This window comes from Lepisosteus platostomus, chromosome 7 (genome assembly GCF_059453375.1).
Source record: "Lepisosteus platostomus isolate fLepPlt1 chromosome 7, fLepPlt1.hap1, whole genome shotgun sequence".
NCBI classification, from domain to species: Eukaryota; Metazoa; Chordata; class Actinopteri; order Semionotiformes; family Lepisosteidae; genus Lepisosteus; species Lepisosteus platostomus.
In genome coordinates this window covers 50,138,833-50,155,297 of record NC_142617.1, presented here as the reverse complement: position 1 = coordinate 50,155,297, position 16,465 = coordinate 50,138,833, and the positions used below count along the sequence as shown (strand labels likewise).

The window sequence follows — 16,465 nt, the reverse complement described above, 5'->3', positions numbered from 1 at the left end:
GGCTGTAAGACAAGGGAGTGATGGCATCAACTGAATCTCAAGTGCATTCCTCTTCACATGCTGCTTAAGTGTGGATTTTACATGAATCCAGGGTTTGACAAGGGTGGAGCTCTTAAATAAACCCCCTCCCCCAGACAAAAAGAGTGGTAATCACCATAATTAACAGTAAACCATAATGTGTTGTATTAAAGGCGCAGGAAGACGTTTAGGAAGAGGGCATCTCTTGTGATCTACAGTGAGTGTAAACAAGACAAACAGCACAGGCAATGTGGATTCAGGCCAGATAGGATATATCCATCATGTTCTGCATTAAGTTGTCTTTTTGTCCCCCCCATAAAGTCTTAAATCATTCTCATTATTAGCACAGGCTTTTGTTAAAACTAGCATGGTGTTCCTTGGCTTTGTAAGGGATGCTTGCCCTGAATTTCAGCCAAGTCCTGTGCCTGCAGGGATTACTGATTGATGCCCTGGCTAAACTGCCAACAACAGTGTTCTGAAAACTCCAAAGTGTTTTGCGTGCGTGTGTGTGTGTGTGTGTGTCTGCTTTGTCGTGAGGCTGTGGGGCTCCTCATCTTCGCCTTCTTGCTCACAGTGGCTAAGTACACAGAGGCTTGTGGTGTGTCTGTGCTTGCAGGCGCTGACTGTGCTTCACAGCCACCCCAGTGTGAGGGGAGTTGGTAAGCGCTGTGTGCAGTGTGGGTGGCTCCCACAGACTACTTCAGAAGAACACGGGTTGTTGTTCGACAAACACACGAGGCTCCTGTAGACATGGGGGCGCGGGCTCGTGTGCTAATCTCTGGCTTCGCTGTGCTGTGCCCAGCTGCCTGCCTTTCCCAGAGAGGACAGCCTGCTGCCGGGGGGGCTCCAGCTCATCAGGGGACTAGCCTGGTGTGGTGGGCCCGTCCGCTGACCAGGGCAGCGTGTCGGGGGTGGTAGCAGAACACGCTCCGTGTCCCTCGCCTGTTTCTTCTGGGCAACACAAGAGGGCTCTGAACGCACTGTGTTTTGGGGCTGCAGGTAAGGTTACATGCAGTGCGTGTTTCTCATTAGCCTCGTCTGGCACCGGCAGGGCGCAGCGGGAACGGATGGGAAAGGAAGGAAAGGAAGGGGATGTGAGACACGCGAGAAGGAGAGCAGAGCACGATGGCAGTCTGAACTGAGAGCGCTGCTCTCTGCGGACGGAGGCCAGGACTTGCGTAGCTGCAGTGCGGCGCATAGTTCCCTGGGAAGGACTGTGTGTTCAGTTATGAGTCATGTCATCTCATTCACCAAACCGCTTCATACCATACGGTGTCACAGGAAGCGCCAAAGCAACGAGCAAAGGGAAGGTTCAAACCAATCATACAGGGGGACAATCTGAAGGCCAGGACACCAGGATAACCCCCAACTCTTATCAAGAGATGCCGCTGAGAGTCAGGACCTCGGTTTAACCAGCTCAACGTTCAACCGAAAGATGGCGCTCACTACAGTATAGTATCCCCGCCCCACTATTCCGGGGCATTAGGACCCACCGAGACTGCAGGGTGGTCGCCCACTAAAACCACTTCCAGCAGCAGCCATAGCTTCCCAGGAGGTCCCCCCTCAAGGTACTGACCTGGCTCAACCCTGCTTAGCTTCAGCAGGTAGCCAGTTGAGAGCTGCAGGGTGCTATACTGTGTTACAAGTTCTACATTGTACAAAACATGAATGTAGGACATCTTGCTGGGATCTGCTGTCCTACAGTGTACAATATTATAAGGCGTGATCTGATCATCTGTTTCAACCCAATAAGAAAGTGACACTGAAGCTGTAAATTGATCAGGTGACTAAATAAAGAGTTACTATGGGGAGCTTAAAGGTTTATCTTTTAACATTCATCTTTTGAAAAGGTGTCATTCCTATGCTCTCTTATACCTGTTTTACTGCAAAACCCTCCCTGTTCATTCAAGAATCTCTTCCTATGGAATAATCCTACAATTATTCTGTTTTTAAAGGAGGTTGCCCCCAGGTATTTGAAGGCAGGCACTGGCAATACGGAGCCTCTTACAAACTGTTGGAACTTGTTTTGAAAAGCAGATCTCTTCTCTCTTCTGATCACAAAACGTACGCATGAGGGTGCAGCGCAGTTCCTTCTGCTCACATAGTGCTATAGCTCTTGTAAGTGTCTAGATATTTTTATCTGCTTCTGTTTGGTGTGTGGCTCACATCGAAATCCCAAAGCGCCTTCGTGCTTTTCGTGGTTCCAATCAATTACAATAACGTATACACAGACAGGGAGGGTAGGGTTTCCAGTTGAGTATATTATGGAAATCTCATAGAGACTCGCTGGATTAAGAAACCGGTTTTAAAAAAACCGGTCCGGAAAAAAATGGATTCATTCAGGGGATTTCTAGCAATACGTGAGAGGTGTTTGGATACAGGCACTGAAAGTGCAAGCACTGGCGCCGCTGTGGAGAGGTTTCGACCGTGTTATTTATTGTTCCTTCACGTCTTAGCCGTGATCGTGGACGAGCTTTCCAATTAAAATCATTGCGCTTCGACACCTCCACAGAGCAGCTGACCGCATGCGATGCACCTGCATTACACGACTTCAAAGATAATCAGCCATCAGCTACCTCGGCCGGAGCGGTTTGCAGCCCGCATCATTTACCTGCGTTAGATTTACAGGCGGTATTTAAAAAAATAATAATAAAGTACCGGTTTCGGGCACTTCTTGCTCTCCAGTCATATACCGTAATTGAACAATTCTCGCCGCCACCGCTACTTACTCGCACCACCTTTTCCTCTCGCCGCTTTCCTCAGCACCTCCCTCCCCGCTAAACCCTTTCATTTCGCTCCACTTCCTTTCTCGCTCCCCTGCCCGCACGCCTGTCCCAGCCCCTGCTGTCCCTCCCCCGTCACACTGTAACACACCGGCAGGCAGGCAGGCAGGCAGGCAGGCTGAGCTCCCCAGCCATCGAGCGTCTCTCGCCCGGGCTTCGCAGTGTTTGCTGTAGGAACAGCAGCCGGCTCTGCCTCACGACGCGCGGGCTGTGGACACAACCGTGACGGAGCTGCGGTAGCAGGCAACAGTGGATCCACCACGATATCTCCCCCTTTTCTGTTTACCTTCCCCCCATAGTTTCCGTGGAGTTAATGTAAATGCTGTTTTCTTTTTGGAATTATGTTTCCCTAGAAGGCGCTTTTGCAGCTCCTGTCAACGAGGAAAGCAACGATGCCAGGTACTTTTTCAATCCCATCCATTAGGAGCCCAGAGCCCGGAGCCTCGTGTGCGCTGTGAATAATTGGAATGAGATGGTGCATTACTGGCTCCGAGGGAACTGCTCACCTTTGCTCGAGTGCGCTTTCCGACGTGCGGTTTCAAGTTCGGTCGCTGCTGCTTTAGTTTGACTGGGACCAGCGCCGGGAACTGGAGGATGTGCTAGCGCACTTGCAACTTGCTGGTCTTTCTCAGGAGAGACGCAACTGATGCGTTTTCGTTTCCCTGAGTACTCGCGCATCCCGCGGCTGGCATCTGCAGCTTTTCGCCTTCTTCCGAAACGGGCTGGATATTGCAAAGCCGCGTTCGGATTTACACCGCGGTACAATTTGGACAGCGCTGGTTTGTATAAAACGCTAAGTTGGGAGTTTTTTTTTAAAGCAGGCCAGAAAGGCAGAGTTCACTTTGGATGCCGATGCTTTTGTGCTTTTTTCAATTGAATCTTCTTTTTATATAAGTACTGCATCTCGAAACAATTATGCCGGTTAGCGCTTTGCCCAGGGGCCGCTCGCTGAGCCCAGTGTCTCTGTCCCGGAGTCTGTCCAGGCTCCGGGAGTTTCGGACTCGGACGCGGATCATGCTTTCGCTCGGAGTTTCTCAGATGGTGCTGGGCAGCTTGATACTGGCTGTCAGTTTCGCCGCTTTGGCTCTTACTACCTCGCCGAGAGTCAGGCACTCCTGTCCCTTCTGGGCTGGTTTTTCGGTAAGTGCACATAACTTCATATCATGCAATGCGGCTGTGTTGCGGGGCGAGGGGGAACAAAGGTTGCCTGTTAATTCTGCTGATAGCCGACGCCAGAAACGCCGTAGATCGCACCGCCCGCAATGGGATAGTGTGTGCTTCGGCAGAGGCGCACGCCGGCTCTGAAAGAAAACACGAAACAGAATATTCGTTTGTCGACAGGGGAATAAATCTAACTGAAAAGTGTGTATGAGTGCCGAGAAAAGTGAAGAAGAAAAAATCAGTTTGAAAAGCTCCGGTTTATTCGTAAACCTGAAATATCGGTACTGTATCTATCGTGCGCAGTCTTCAGTCCGCATCAGCAGCTGGAGAATGAAGGTTTCCTAACATTACAAGTTCAAGGCACTTATTTCTGACTAGTGGTTTGTGACAGAGCATAACATCCTACTCCTAGACAGTTCCCTTCGCGCCGATGACATTAAAGCGCATCTACAGTAGCAGGCAATTTCGGTTTCTCTAGAAGGGGGGTGGTGAGGTCGAAGGGGTGATTTTGAACCCAGTCAGCGGTGCCAGTGTTTTGATGGACGATGGAGTTACTAGGTACCTTTCCAGAGTCACCCTGGACCTTTCTATTCTTTTTTGTTGTTGTTGTTGAGTCGAAAGATCTGATCCTTTTTTTTAATTCTACAAAATAATTGATTTGATTTTTTAACCCAAGGCAGCCTTCAGCACAACCCTACATTGCTAGTACAGGACTAATGGTTTTGAACAGGTTGCGGTAGACTGTTGCACAGGTCAATCTACTTAATTTAGTCTTGTGGTTTCGAGCACCACCGCTGTAAGGTAGCATCCATCCACAATGCCCTGAAGACCATTTTTTAATTCTTCAGGCGCCTTTAACAGAAATGCTTGTAATATTATAATCCAGTGATATCAGAAGTCATCTCTTGATGGTCTGTGCACAATTTCTACAGTCCCTGTATCTTGTTCTGGGCCCACGTTTGTCCTCCACGCTGTCTTTGTGGGGCTGTAAGGGAGGCGTCGCTGTAAAAGTGAGGGAAAGATGTAATTTATTCATCAGGAGCCTTGAAGTTTATTTTAAAAATATATTTAGTTTGCCTACAGCTTTCACTCCTTAAAGGGCATGATGAGCTATAATACAATAATACCATGCAGCACATGGCTGGGAGCCAGTCAGTCACTGTTGGCAGATACTTCCCTTAATACAACTCACGAGTGACTGGAATAAATTGTTGAGCAGTTGCTGATATTAGGAAGGCTGTAGGAAAAGAACTTGATTTTTTCTGATATAGATATCCATCTGTCATTTTTCGAGGGCTTAGTAATGTATTATTGTGATCTACACACAACTGTTTTCTTTTTAAATTCAGTATCAAACACGCATTTCAATAAAGACAAAAGAAAAATATTAATGTGGTCATTAATTAAGAGCGCAGAGTTGAAAAAACTGTCTGGCTTCATTAACCTCTGGTTGCTACTGTCTCACTGAGATTGCAGTGTACAGGGCAATAAAGCAAATTTGGATGTCTTGTGGTGTTTTTTCCCCATCATGCGATAGGGAAATTGACCTCCTTAGACCGCATTGTATCTGGCATGAGTTTTGTTCTGTGACTTAGATGTAGTTCCGGGCCTTTGCCCCTGTAACACTTTGGGTCAGGCAGTGTTATTGGCACAAATAAATCTTTATTGGGTCTCAGTCCAGTAGCATGTAGTCATCAGAGCAGAGATTAAAGAAGGGGGAGTTTACAGAAGCCAGAGATAGGCAGACATTGGTCCCTTTTGTGGTATTTTTTGCTTTGATAAAAAAAAAATATTTAGAATTGTATCTCATCTGAAAAAGTTCAGCCTTTTTCTCTTTTGCGCGACAAAAACAGTCAGATGCCATTGCTGGTTTCCTCATCAATATTCTTGACTTGTTTCTGTGTTTTATTAAAGCAACGGACCACCATTAAAGACCATTGTTTGCCTGAGCGACACTTCTCAGCTTTTCATAGTCTAGTAGTAGAGATTCTAGTAGCAGTGCTTTCATAGTCATAGAGATTCAGTGGCTGAGGCAGTCTAGGGGAACGGGTGGTCTGTACCATTTTCTCTTCAGACATTTATATCTTTTAATGGGAGCCGTTGAGAAAGCACGGAGCTGTCAGTATTTGCGCAGGAGTATCTGAAAGACCCTTTGCAGTCTCTTTACAATCTAGAAGCTGTGTCAGATCTGTGGTCAAGGAGTTTCCCCCTGCACACTCCCATGGAGGCTGCAGAACTCGAGGTGAACATGTGATGCCACAGTTCCCTGCTGCACTCGCCCGGGGTTTATTTACAGCATCGCTCATCTCTGTGATGAGTTCTTGTTCTTTAATCCACTCAGCTGTCTGATGGTGCCTTGTGTCATCTAGCTTTCACCATTTTGCTTCAAGAAAAAAGCGGGGTTCTGGTTTGTTTCTCCATTCAGTCTGGCTCACCTAAGAACTGCTATAGTAGCACAATGAGGAAACAGCATTTATCCAGGGTGAAAGCATTCTGGGGCACAGAAATAATGTTTAAGCAGTCGGTTGCGTGTGGCTAGATGTCATTTCATTTAGTCTCATTGTTGCACTCTGGGTGCTCTGAGGGAAATAGTGCATTCCTCTTTAAGTGCAGTGTGGTCAGTGAAGATAGCCTTTTGAATGGCAGCAGTGATAAGTTTAATTGCTGAGCCCCTGCGCCTGTGCTGGAGAAGAAACTGACTGGCAGGAGATTGTAATCAGTGGAGTGGGAGGGGAGCTGTGTATAAGCTGTGCAATGATGACAGAAGCTGCTCAGCCTGTAGCCTGCAAAGTCCTGCTGGCAGTGGCCTGGAAGACTCACAGTTTCAAACATATTTCTCTGCAGCTACCCACAGGGCAACTTTGAATTGCTCAGACATCGCCCCAGGTTAACAGAAAGTGCAATTAATTAAGTGCATTGAATAGAGTTTCATGAAATGTTCTGTGGAGAGTCTTCTCTTGGGCTTTTTGCATCTAAATATTTTTCCATTCTTGAAAATGCAAGAGGGTATAGACCTTTTTCGAAAAGGTTAAAGCAGTGATGGATCGTCTTTGATTTCAGGGACAAAAGTGGAATAACCTAGACTTCTTGACCTGCTGTTGGTAATTTAATCACTGCTGAGCCTGCCTTAGCTATTTGGGTTGAATATACTGCACTGCCTGGTTTTGACTCTGGTTGTATTTCAGTTAAATAATTAACTGCCTATATTCAGACAAGCGTCTAAAGTTAGTTTTGAAAATTAATGAAGCAGCATTAAAAGGCTGTGTTTAGCAAACATGAATGTAACAGCCTTTGTGTTCATTGTTACATGTAAAACAAAGGTATTTTTGTGGAGAGCTGGCTTGCAGCCAGGTTCTGTTGTTTTTTTACTGGTCAGCATAGTGCTGAGTTTTCACACTGGAACAGAACAAACCATATGTGACCCAGTAATCAGTCCTGCTGTGTTGTTTTACCCCATTAACATAGCTTAGGTCTGTCTGCCTAATCCCCTTTTGCTTGCTTGTTACAGTAACATGAGTGACAGTAGTGAGTGGCCAGAGAATTCAGAGACATTCTCAGCTCTGTGTCCCTTCATATACCTAGGAAATTAACGAGGTGACTTTCATACACAGACACCATCAGCTTTGCTGAGAAAGTAATGAAGTGCTCACGATATAGAGCTATTCTGCCTTACAGTGTGCTTGACATTCAGAGCAGTGTTAATTCGAAACTGCTCAGGATTAATGTATAGCCTCTTTTTGTACGGGCCAATCTCTTGGCTCATCCATAGTTCACTTGTTGCCAGCCACAGCTGAGATTCAGACTTTTTTGGAGACAATCCTGAGAGATCAGAGATGTTACAGGGTTTTGATATTAAGGTCTGGTAGGGTCAACAGCAGCAGAAGCCTAGCTTCCGGCCCTCCCAGCACTGAAGCACCAACAGGCAAGTGTTACAGGACTGCACTGGGACCCCGCTGCAGTAGAGGCTATTGACTGCTAACGCAGGCAGTCAGCAGTTGACTGTACAAACATGGCCAATAGGAAAAACAATTCTTCTCGTCCTTGAGGTGTGCTGTCATCCATGCCTCCAGGACTAGGGCGAGCTGCACATTTGAGCATTTTTTGCATATCCGCTGTGCTGGTGAAACAAGAGGAGTGCTTGATTTTTAAGCCTTCAAATTTCAGGTTGAGACTTCTTAAAATGGCACTTGCAAAACTGGGCTTTATAAAAGGATGCACAGCCAGTTCAGTTCAAATGCAGAGAGAACATTCCTGTGGGCAAAGTGATAAAACACTGAGTTAATGTATCCGTATTGTGGTTTTTGACACTATCTGTGATGAGAAATTGATTATGTGATTATCTCATTGACTTAACGTTTCAGCTGTTGCAGTCATGGATTGTAACCATGGTGGAATTTTGTCATTCTAAAACTATTCTCATTATTGATTGAAATTATTAGCGTGATATACTGTATGTGTGTCTACTTTGTTGATAATTATGAGAGTAGGTGATAGTTCTCCAGGCTTTTAATCCTACTTGCTTTTGTTTCTGCTTTGTGCATATTTTAATGGATGTTAGCAATTTATTATTTTAGATAATTTGCACTGATTGACATTTTGTCCATTGAACCATCTCTGTTCATGTGTTTAAGCGAAAGATGCTTAACTGGTATCTGAAGTTACAAGTGTTAAAACTTGGAAGTATCTCAGTGCTATGTATTATTTTAGTAATTTGAATAGTTTGTCTTTTTTGATGATTTTCTGTTTTCCCCAGATGTCAGAGGGCTTATGCTTGTTTATAAGCTTAACGTCCTGTAACTAATAATGCTGGCAGATGTCTTCTGTGTGTGGGAGGGGAGATTGTGTTTTTTTGTGGGCCTTAAACGTCTTAAATGGAAATAAATGCTCCCCCAATAAAATGATTAAGGTGTTTATTTGAATTCTTTTAGTTTGTGTATAATACTGTATGTTAAGACTTTTAAAATTTAATTCATTTTTAGGTCTTGTGAATGTGTGACTTCCTGATTGACGTTTGAGATCCATCCATCCATTTTCTAATCACTTCTTCCAGTGCAGGTTTGTGGGGGAGCTGGAGCCTATCCCAGCAAGCCTTCCTGGGCGCAAGGCAGGATACACCCTGGACAGCATGCCAGTCCATCAGAGGGTGCAAACAGACAGACGCGCACACTCATGCCAGGGATGATTTTACTAGAAGCCAAGTTTGAGATCCAAGCAATGGGAATTGTGAATGGCAAGCACTGATATTCGTTCATTATATAATGCACTTGGTGAGCGATGGCTTCTGGTCTAAAATACCCTGACTCATTTAATCAGACCGATGAGTTCAAGCCCAGATAATTGTGTGCTGTCAGTTAACATGCAGGGTTCTTCATCATTCAGTGATAACTTCCAAACCTGTTTCCTTGTTCCTGTTTCTCCCTTTTCCTATGATTTCTATCCAAGACGTGAATGAACAGGGGGATGTTTCCTGTGGTGATGCAGCAGTCTTGTGTTTGAGAAGATTTTATTAGAGGTGGAATGTAAACTGGAAACAGAAAATGTGATTGCAGATTTCACCCCAAGACCTCAGGGTGCCAGACTCCAAAGGGATTCAACCATTATACCTACTGGCAGGTTAAGAGACCAAAATGCTGAGATGGTGGACCTGTTTGAATTGTACTTCAGGAGAAATAACAATTAATTACATAAAAACATGACTGTTGGCTTTAGTGAAAAATCTGCTGAATAGAAATTATGAAAGAAAGTCTTAATGGATATTAAGTGAAGATGTGTAGGGAAACTTTATGATCCAGGTTTGTGAGAAACAAAATAAAGTTAACATAAGTAAGGGAGCAGAGTAGATGGAGAGATGTCTGTCCTTCCACAGGGAGTCACTAAGGCTCACGGTCAGTAATAAAGAACGAAAGAGAGTGAGAGAGGCATGATTTCCTTGTGAGGCAGAAAGCACAATAAGAATTGTGTGTGCAGTGTTATAAAGATATTCCAGTGCACAGTTGGTCTGGGCCTCATCAGAGGAGCGCCGCTCCCAGAACAGTGGAGCATGGTGTGAAGTACAAAACCAGAGCCCCGAGCTCCTTTGGCAGACTGATGTGCACAGCGGTGTCAAGCTGGACCACAGCCAACAAAACCAGCATTACCGCTAACCCTCCGAGAGGATTAGCATCATGACGGTTTGCGGTTTGTTAACATTATTCCACACATATTCAGGGATTACAGTGGGAAGACATGGATAGCCCATTGGACGAAATGCTTCCCGAGTGAAAGTAGGTTTATATACTTACAGGTAGCATATGTATATTGTTAGCTTTCCTCTCTGCAAATTGGCAAAGATAAAGATATTTTTATTCATTTATTCTACAGAATGCTGTTGTTTATAGAGTATTGATATCTTGGGGCAAGCTTTGGAGGAGTTTATTTTCTTGTTGTATATTTAAGATTTAAATTAATGTTTTGCAAATGTTAAGCTATATAGTTAATGTTTTGACCCTTGCTCTGAAAGAGTAAGAGAAGTTTTATTGTTGCACATTGAAGAATGCAGTGTTTCGCTGTTAATTATATGTACTGTACATATATTTATTGCAGGTCCTGTTTCCTGATTGTATTTTTCTTATCTTCATTGGCTAAAGAAAACACACATCTGTTTTTTCTTATGTCACAGATCAGGCAATGAATGTGGCAGATTGTGTTCACAGCAGCTAGTAATAACTGTTTGCCAGAGACACATTTCCCTGGCTCATATTTAGGTCAGGGGTCTCAAACTGAATTTTTGGAAGGCCTGGTGTTCTCTGTTTTTGTTCCTACTAAGCACTCAGTTACAAAGTTATTCTAATTATTCAATTAACTGCATAATTACAGCATTTGTTACCCAGCACAGCAGTGTTTTAAAAGTAACTAGATCTTTCATGAAATTAATGTTTTTATTAATAAACTGTAAAATGCCTCAAGAAAAATGCATTGCATTCATAAGAAATCTAACGGTAATTAGATTAATTGTTTAATTGACAGCTCAGGTCGTCACAAAACCAGAAGGCCCTAGGTCCTCCAGGAACTGAGTCTGAGACCCGTGATCTGGGTGAAGGCTTCTCTCTCCTGGCAGCTGCTGCAGCTGAATGATTCTGTCGGCTATCCAGAGCTCCTGGTGTGAAGGGACAAGCGCGTCTATGTTGATGGTCAGGGCAGCGCAAATATAGGTCAGAGTCTATTAAGAATTTATTTCTGCGGCGGTGGAGCTGAGTTGAGGAATTTCCCTGGCTTGTCATGGAGCAAGAGGAACTTCACACCTGTGCTGCAGAACCATTGTTTGTTGTGGTTCTGCGGTTTCTGAAGGCTCAGTCCAGTCAGGCAAAGCCAGGATCCCCAGGGGGCTGTTGTCTGCGGAATCCGAGTTGTCAAGACTTCAGGCAGGTTCTGTTAATTAACACAAACAGAAGTGTACACGTGCCAGACAGGGGAGTCTCCTCTGGAACAGAACTGCCTCACACTTCACCTCTCCTCGAACACGATTTTCTCTCTTGAGAAAACTACGTGAATGGTTCAATGCCAATTCTGCTCCATCGCATGTTTTAACGTTTCTCTTCACTTCTTTTCACTTGCATAACTTTTAATTTTGCGTGTTGCGCAAATGACAAAATTCCTGCACTGGGTTGCTCCTGTTTTTTTCATCGATTGGTACTGCAGTGCCCTACATTTGTGTTTCAAATCTAAAATACTACTGCATATGGACACATAGATCCCACAAATACATACCAGACAAAACAACATCAGTACTGAATATAGGGCTGGGCGGTATAGACGGTATACCGGTAGAAATATGTGCCACGATATGGATTGGGCTACTGTATACCATTTATACTGGTAGAGAATGGATTTTGATGTTTACATAGATTGCGCCACCAGCATCGTCGTAAAACGGGGGTTGGAGATTTTTACTATTGACCCGTCATAGTTGAACATTCTGCCATAGTTTAGCTCCAATTATATAATTCTGAAAATGTTAATCTTGCTGATGTTTGGAAATCTGATAGATTCAAAATTATTTATATACATATTATTTATATTTTCTAACTTAGTTTTGTAATTTTATTTTGTTTTAAGAAGTATTACTTATTTAAGTTTATAAGAATTTTATTTGAAGTATTACATATTTACATATTTATTCCTGTTCATAAGTTTATTGTATTGGTTCAGTTCTGCAAAATGGGCTTAAAATGTTTGACGTCTACTTCAGTTCAATGTGAAATTGAAAAAATACTAAAGGAACAACATACAGTAATAGCTAACCAGCAGTTAAGAATAACCTAGCAGTTAACTCCAGGCAATAAAAACGTGCTATCCAAGTTTTCTACTCCCCTTAAAGCATGTTCTGTTGAAATTATGAGAAACAATTCTATATAATAAAATATATCATTACCGTCCAAAATTAAAATTATACCGTGATTATACATTTTAAGCCATATCGCCCAGTTGTTGTTTTCCTCATCATGTTCCTAAGTCAGGAACCCATCGTGTCATCTTGTGTGTACCATTTTTAGCAGAATTGTCATGGACAATGTGGTCATCGTTCTGATAGTTAATTCCTTGTATTTGTATTAATTATGAATTATTATATTTATGAATGGTATGGTTTTGTGTTCATCTGTCCTGGTTCACAATTTCTCTGCATCATTTCCCATTCTATAATTTGTTTTTAAGCTTCCACCCATTTTTCACTTTTCATTTTTTTTCCTCTAACTCGCTTTTTGCCAATAATCCCACTCCTCAGAAGATGTTTCTACATTTTTACACATTTTGCAGCTCAGTGTTTTTGCTCTCACACAGTGGTAGTGCCATTCAGAACCAGTCCAAAACTCTTAAAATTAATAGTGATGAATTACTGGAAGAAATGATTAACAAGGCTTTATCGTCAGTACTGTATGAACATGTGCTACTGAATACTGCATCCAGAGCCTCCTCCTTTTGGGAACTGGGTGATTTCTGTGAGGTCTGTAATCTGCAGTGCGCTTTCAGTCAGAGAACAGATGGAATGCACTGAGAAATGTGAATCGTGTCCAAATTTATAGTTGAGTTTTTTGTGCTAGTGTAGTAAAGATTAAAAAAAAAGGATAATGCTGAACCAGTTGTTTTAAATTTTAGTAGAAACATAACTGTAGGGACAGTCCTTTTTAAAATGTCCATTCACCTAATTCACTACATCGTGCTGCTTGTTATTTGTGCAGTCCAGGCGGAGAGGTGCTTCATTATTGAGACCGTTACTGGGAAAATAGTCGGTCATCAGTCAGGATACTGGAATTAGGACCAGACTGCAAAGTCCTGCAGTGCACGGTTCAATGTCCTGTTTCTGTTACTCGCTCCACAAGAGGAAGGGTTAACGTGCGTTCTGTTTTCATCCAGCATGTAATCTGACTGCCGGAGTGTGTCCGCAGTTCAGGCAACCTCCTGAGAGCCTCCCTGGGTGCTGTGCGGCCTTTTCTCCACATGTGACTAGACTTCCTGTATTGCTCCATAATACCAGAAACCCTCTTTTCAGGGACCATTGAAAAGGGTGCGCATGCAATTTGTTACTGGGCTCCTTGTGCAAACGGTAGGCTAAATCCGCACAGATAGTTTGATAGACGCAAACAGCTACCAGAAGAGTTTCCAAGTGATGGCCATTTTTTTTTCCACAATAAATAAAACCCTGAAAAAAGTAAAATTACAGTGAATATGCTTTTCAGCATCTTTGGCTTCTGTGCCGAGTCGACAGATCGTGGAGGCAGTACTGTTTCTTCTTCTGCCTTTTTAAAACAGAGCCGCTGGAGTGTAATTGATGCCGTGTTTGCAGCCTTTAGAAGTCCCCAGGCAGCCTGTGCTCGGAAACCTGTTTAGAAGAATCCTGTTCGGGAGCTCTTGCTCGGTGGTGTATTTTTAATTAGCATCCACTTGAGAACATGCACTCCTAAAGAGGCTGTTCCTACCTTTACAGAGCTCACAGGGGGTTCAAGTGTGATGATTCTACTCTAAGTAAGATTTTTTCTAATGGGTTTTTCCCTAAAATGCCCTTCAAGGAAATGCCTGTCACTGCCTGAAACGTGGGACTCCTTGAGCATCTCAGTAGTAGGAACTTTAGTGGATGGTGGTATGTGGAAATGAGGTTTGTGTGCTTGACTGAGCTGAGGTTTGAGAGACACGGCTCGTCTCGTGGTTCGCATGAGGACCTTGTGCCCCACATTCTTTGATGTCGGATCTTCGGGGTGTGCTCTGTGTTGCGGCCAAACAGCACGTCTCTGCGGTGGTGCTGTGCAGGGTGGTCTGTGCTTTGTGCGGAGAAAAAGAGCATTGTAAAGGTTGCAGGCTTTCTTTTCAAGTGGCGTCATTGCCATTCTGAAGACAGGCGGGTAACGGCAGTAGGTACAGTAGGTGTCTCTGTTTCTGGAAGGCACAGTTCGTATGGAAGGTGGAAGTCATTAGTAGCACTCGTCAGCCCATGACAGGCGCCCTGCACTGCGTTAGTAGGATGGCACATTTCATCATCTCCCTCCTGAGGTCATTAATCCCCTGTAATTGCCAGGTAGTGTAATGTGTAGAAAATGGAACTGTGCTTTTTATTTTCGTGGCTCAAAGAAATGGATAACCCCTTTTTTGTGGAGGATCACCTTTCTCAATGGTTTGGAAGGAAAGCCGAGCCAGAGGGAAGAGACGCTCTCCACCAACTCCCCTCACAGAAGGTCTTCACCCAGACTGAGGGCAGCCTTGCAGAGCATCTGAGATCTGTCCAGGTCAGGCTACAGGGTGAGCTGCAAGAAAAAAAAATGCAAGTCTGCTCCGACATAGGAGTGACTGGGTCCTGGAACTACAGTACTGACGTTCCTCTTTGATAAATCTAAACCTTTTAGACACTGGACACTGAAGGGACTCGGAGCGCTGCATTTTTCATTTTGTTGGTGAAAATATTCAATTATTTTAACTTCAGAAGGGAAGGTCTTTCACTCTTGCTTGTACTTGGATTCACTTTTATATAAGATTGTCTCCTTTTGACTTCAGAGTGTGTTGTTGACCTGTGGAGGATTAGTTATTTTTTCAAAACGGGGAAACTTTTCCCCAATGGAGATTTGTACTGACTTCTGAGTGTAGTAGTGTTCGCCAGCGTTAGTAATTGAGCGTGGAAGGCTGGATTTAGCTGCAGAGCTCACTATATACCCTGATTGAACATAGTAGTCTTAAAATATTATTTTGCCTTGTTTGTGCTTCTGCTTAATCTTTGTCTTTTAAGCTCTTGCCTTTTTATTTGGCAGCCACCAAATTGTTCACGGACAATTACTTGGCTTTAACTTGCCATTCCAGATCTGCGTGGGAGTGTTAAATTATTTATCTACAGAGATTGTGTGTTCTTCAGCTTGGGTGAGAACGGACAAATATTTGACTTATTTAATATTATTTTCACACTTTTCATTTATATAACAACATGCATTGAAGTAGAGGGGCAGAAGGCATGAAGTCCTCCTGCAAATCTTTCCTAACACCCAAGTTCAAGAGCTGTTTAAAAGGTCAGTTATACAAATTATATTATATGACACCACAGTGCTCCAAGGGCTGCTTAAATTAACATCTGTGAGGTTCAATAACGCAACAACCTTCTGTTCTTAATACTATCCTGCAAGTAAAGATGTTGAAGGTGTCCAGTATAAACATTTTCTTGGTCAGTATATGGTACAATATAGTGACAGCTTAAGTCATTTACTTTACTTCTTATTTTGTTTTCTTTTATAGGTGGTAATAAAGGCACCATTCATTCTTTATTGTGCTGTATTTCTTTCACAGCAGCTGACGGGGAGCAGAGTGTGTGTCAGGAGAAGGCTTTTTTTATTTGTAAACCGCACGATTTTCCTCATTTCAGAGCTCTCCTTTTCCTCAGTCTGACTTTTCACTGAAGCCGAATGAAAGCAGCGTGCAAGAAGAGAGTGACTGTCAGCAGCTAGTGAGCCTGAGGGTCTGTCACAAGGCAAACCACTTCTAGGTGATGAACCTTCAAACCCTGAGCCTCTCCGGGCAGGGCCTCCCAGACTGCACCCTGCGGGCGGTATTGATGAGCTCTCTCATCCTCTGTCGAGTTACGCATCGACATTTTTTTGACAGGCGGTGCTGGGCTAGCCTTTGGGGACAGTTCCTTAAGGGATTACTCCTTTGCTTTCCGAGAATGGAGTTTTGGTGTAATGGAACAAGATAGATACATTGTAGATGTCTGTCTGGGTGTTCGTTTGATAAGAGTACACAGACGTTTTAAGCCGGAGAGGATAGATATTGATAGTTTGTGTTTGTGGTTCACCCTATGGTCAAAGTTCTCCCATTTCTGTGAAAATGACCATTAACAATATATTTTCAATTCTCAATTAAACTTTTGGATTTCGTGTCTTTTTGGTTGCGTCCATTTGTCTGGTGTTTCTAGTAGTCATTTGTCAGAGCTCAGTAACAGGCATGGCACAGAGGCTAGAAAACCCATGCTGTTTGGTGCAGGAACAGCTGCAAGC

General features: G+C 43.6%; 1 protein-coding gene across 1 annotated transcript in view; it reads left to right on the top strand.

Moving 5' to 3' along the window:
* The first annotated feature begins 2,566 nt into the window (after window positions 1-2,566).
* The window catches only part of entrep2 (endosomal transmembrane epsin interactor 2), a 146,300-nt gene continuing 132,401 nt past the window's right edge, over window positions 2,567-16,465 (top strand). The window contains exon 1 of the mRNA XM_088641006.1: window positions 2,567-3,941. Within this exon, the coding sequence (XP_088497132.1) occupies window positions 3,717-3,941 (225 nt within the window). The 5' untranslated portion in view covers window positions 2,567-3,716. The remainder of the gene's footprint in view (window positions 3,942-16,465) is intronic.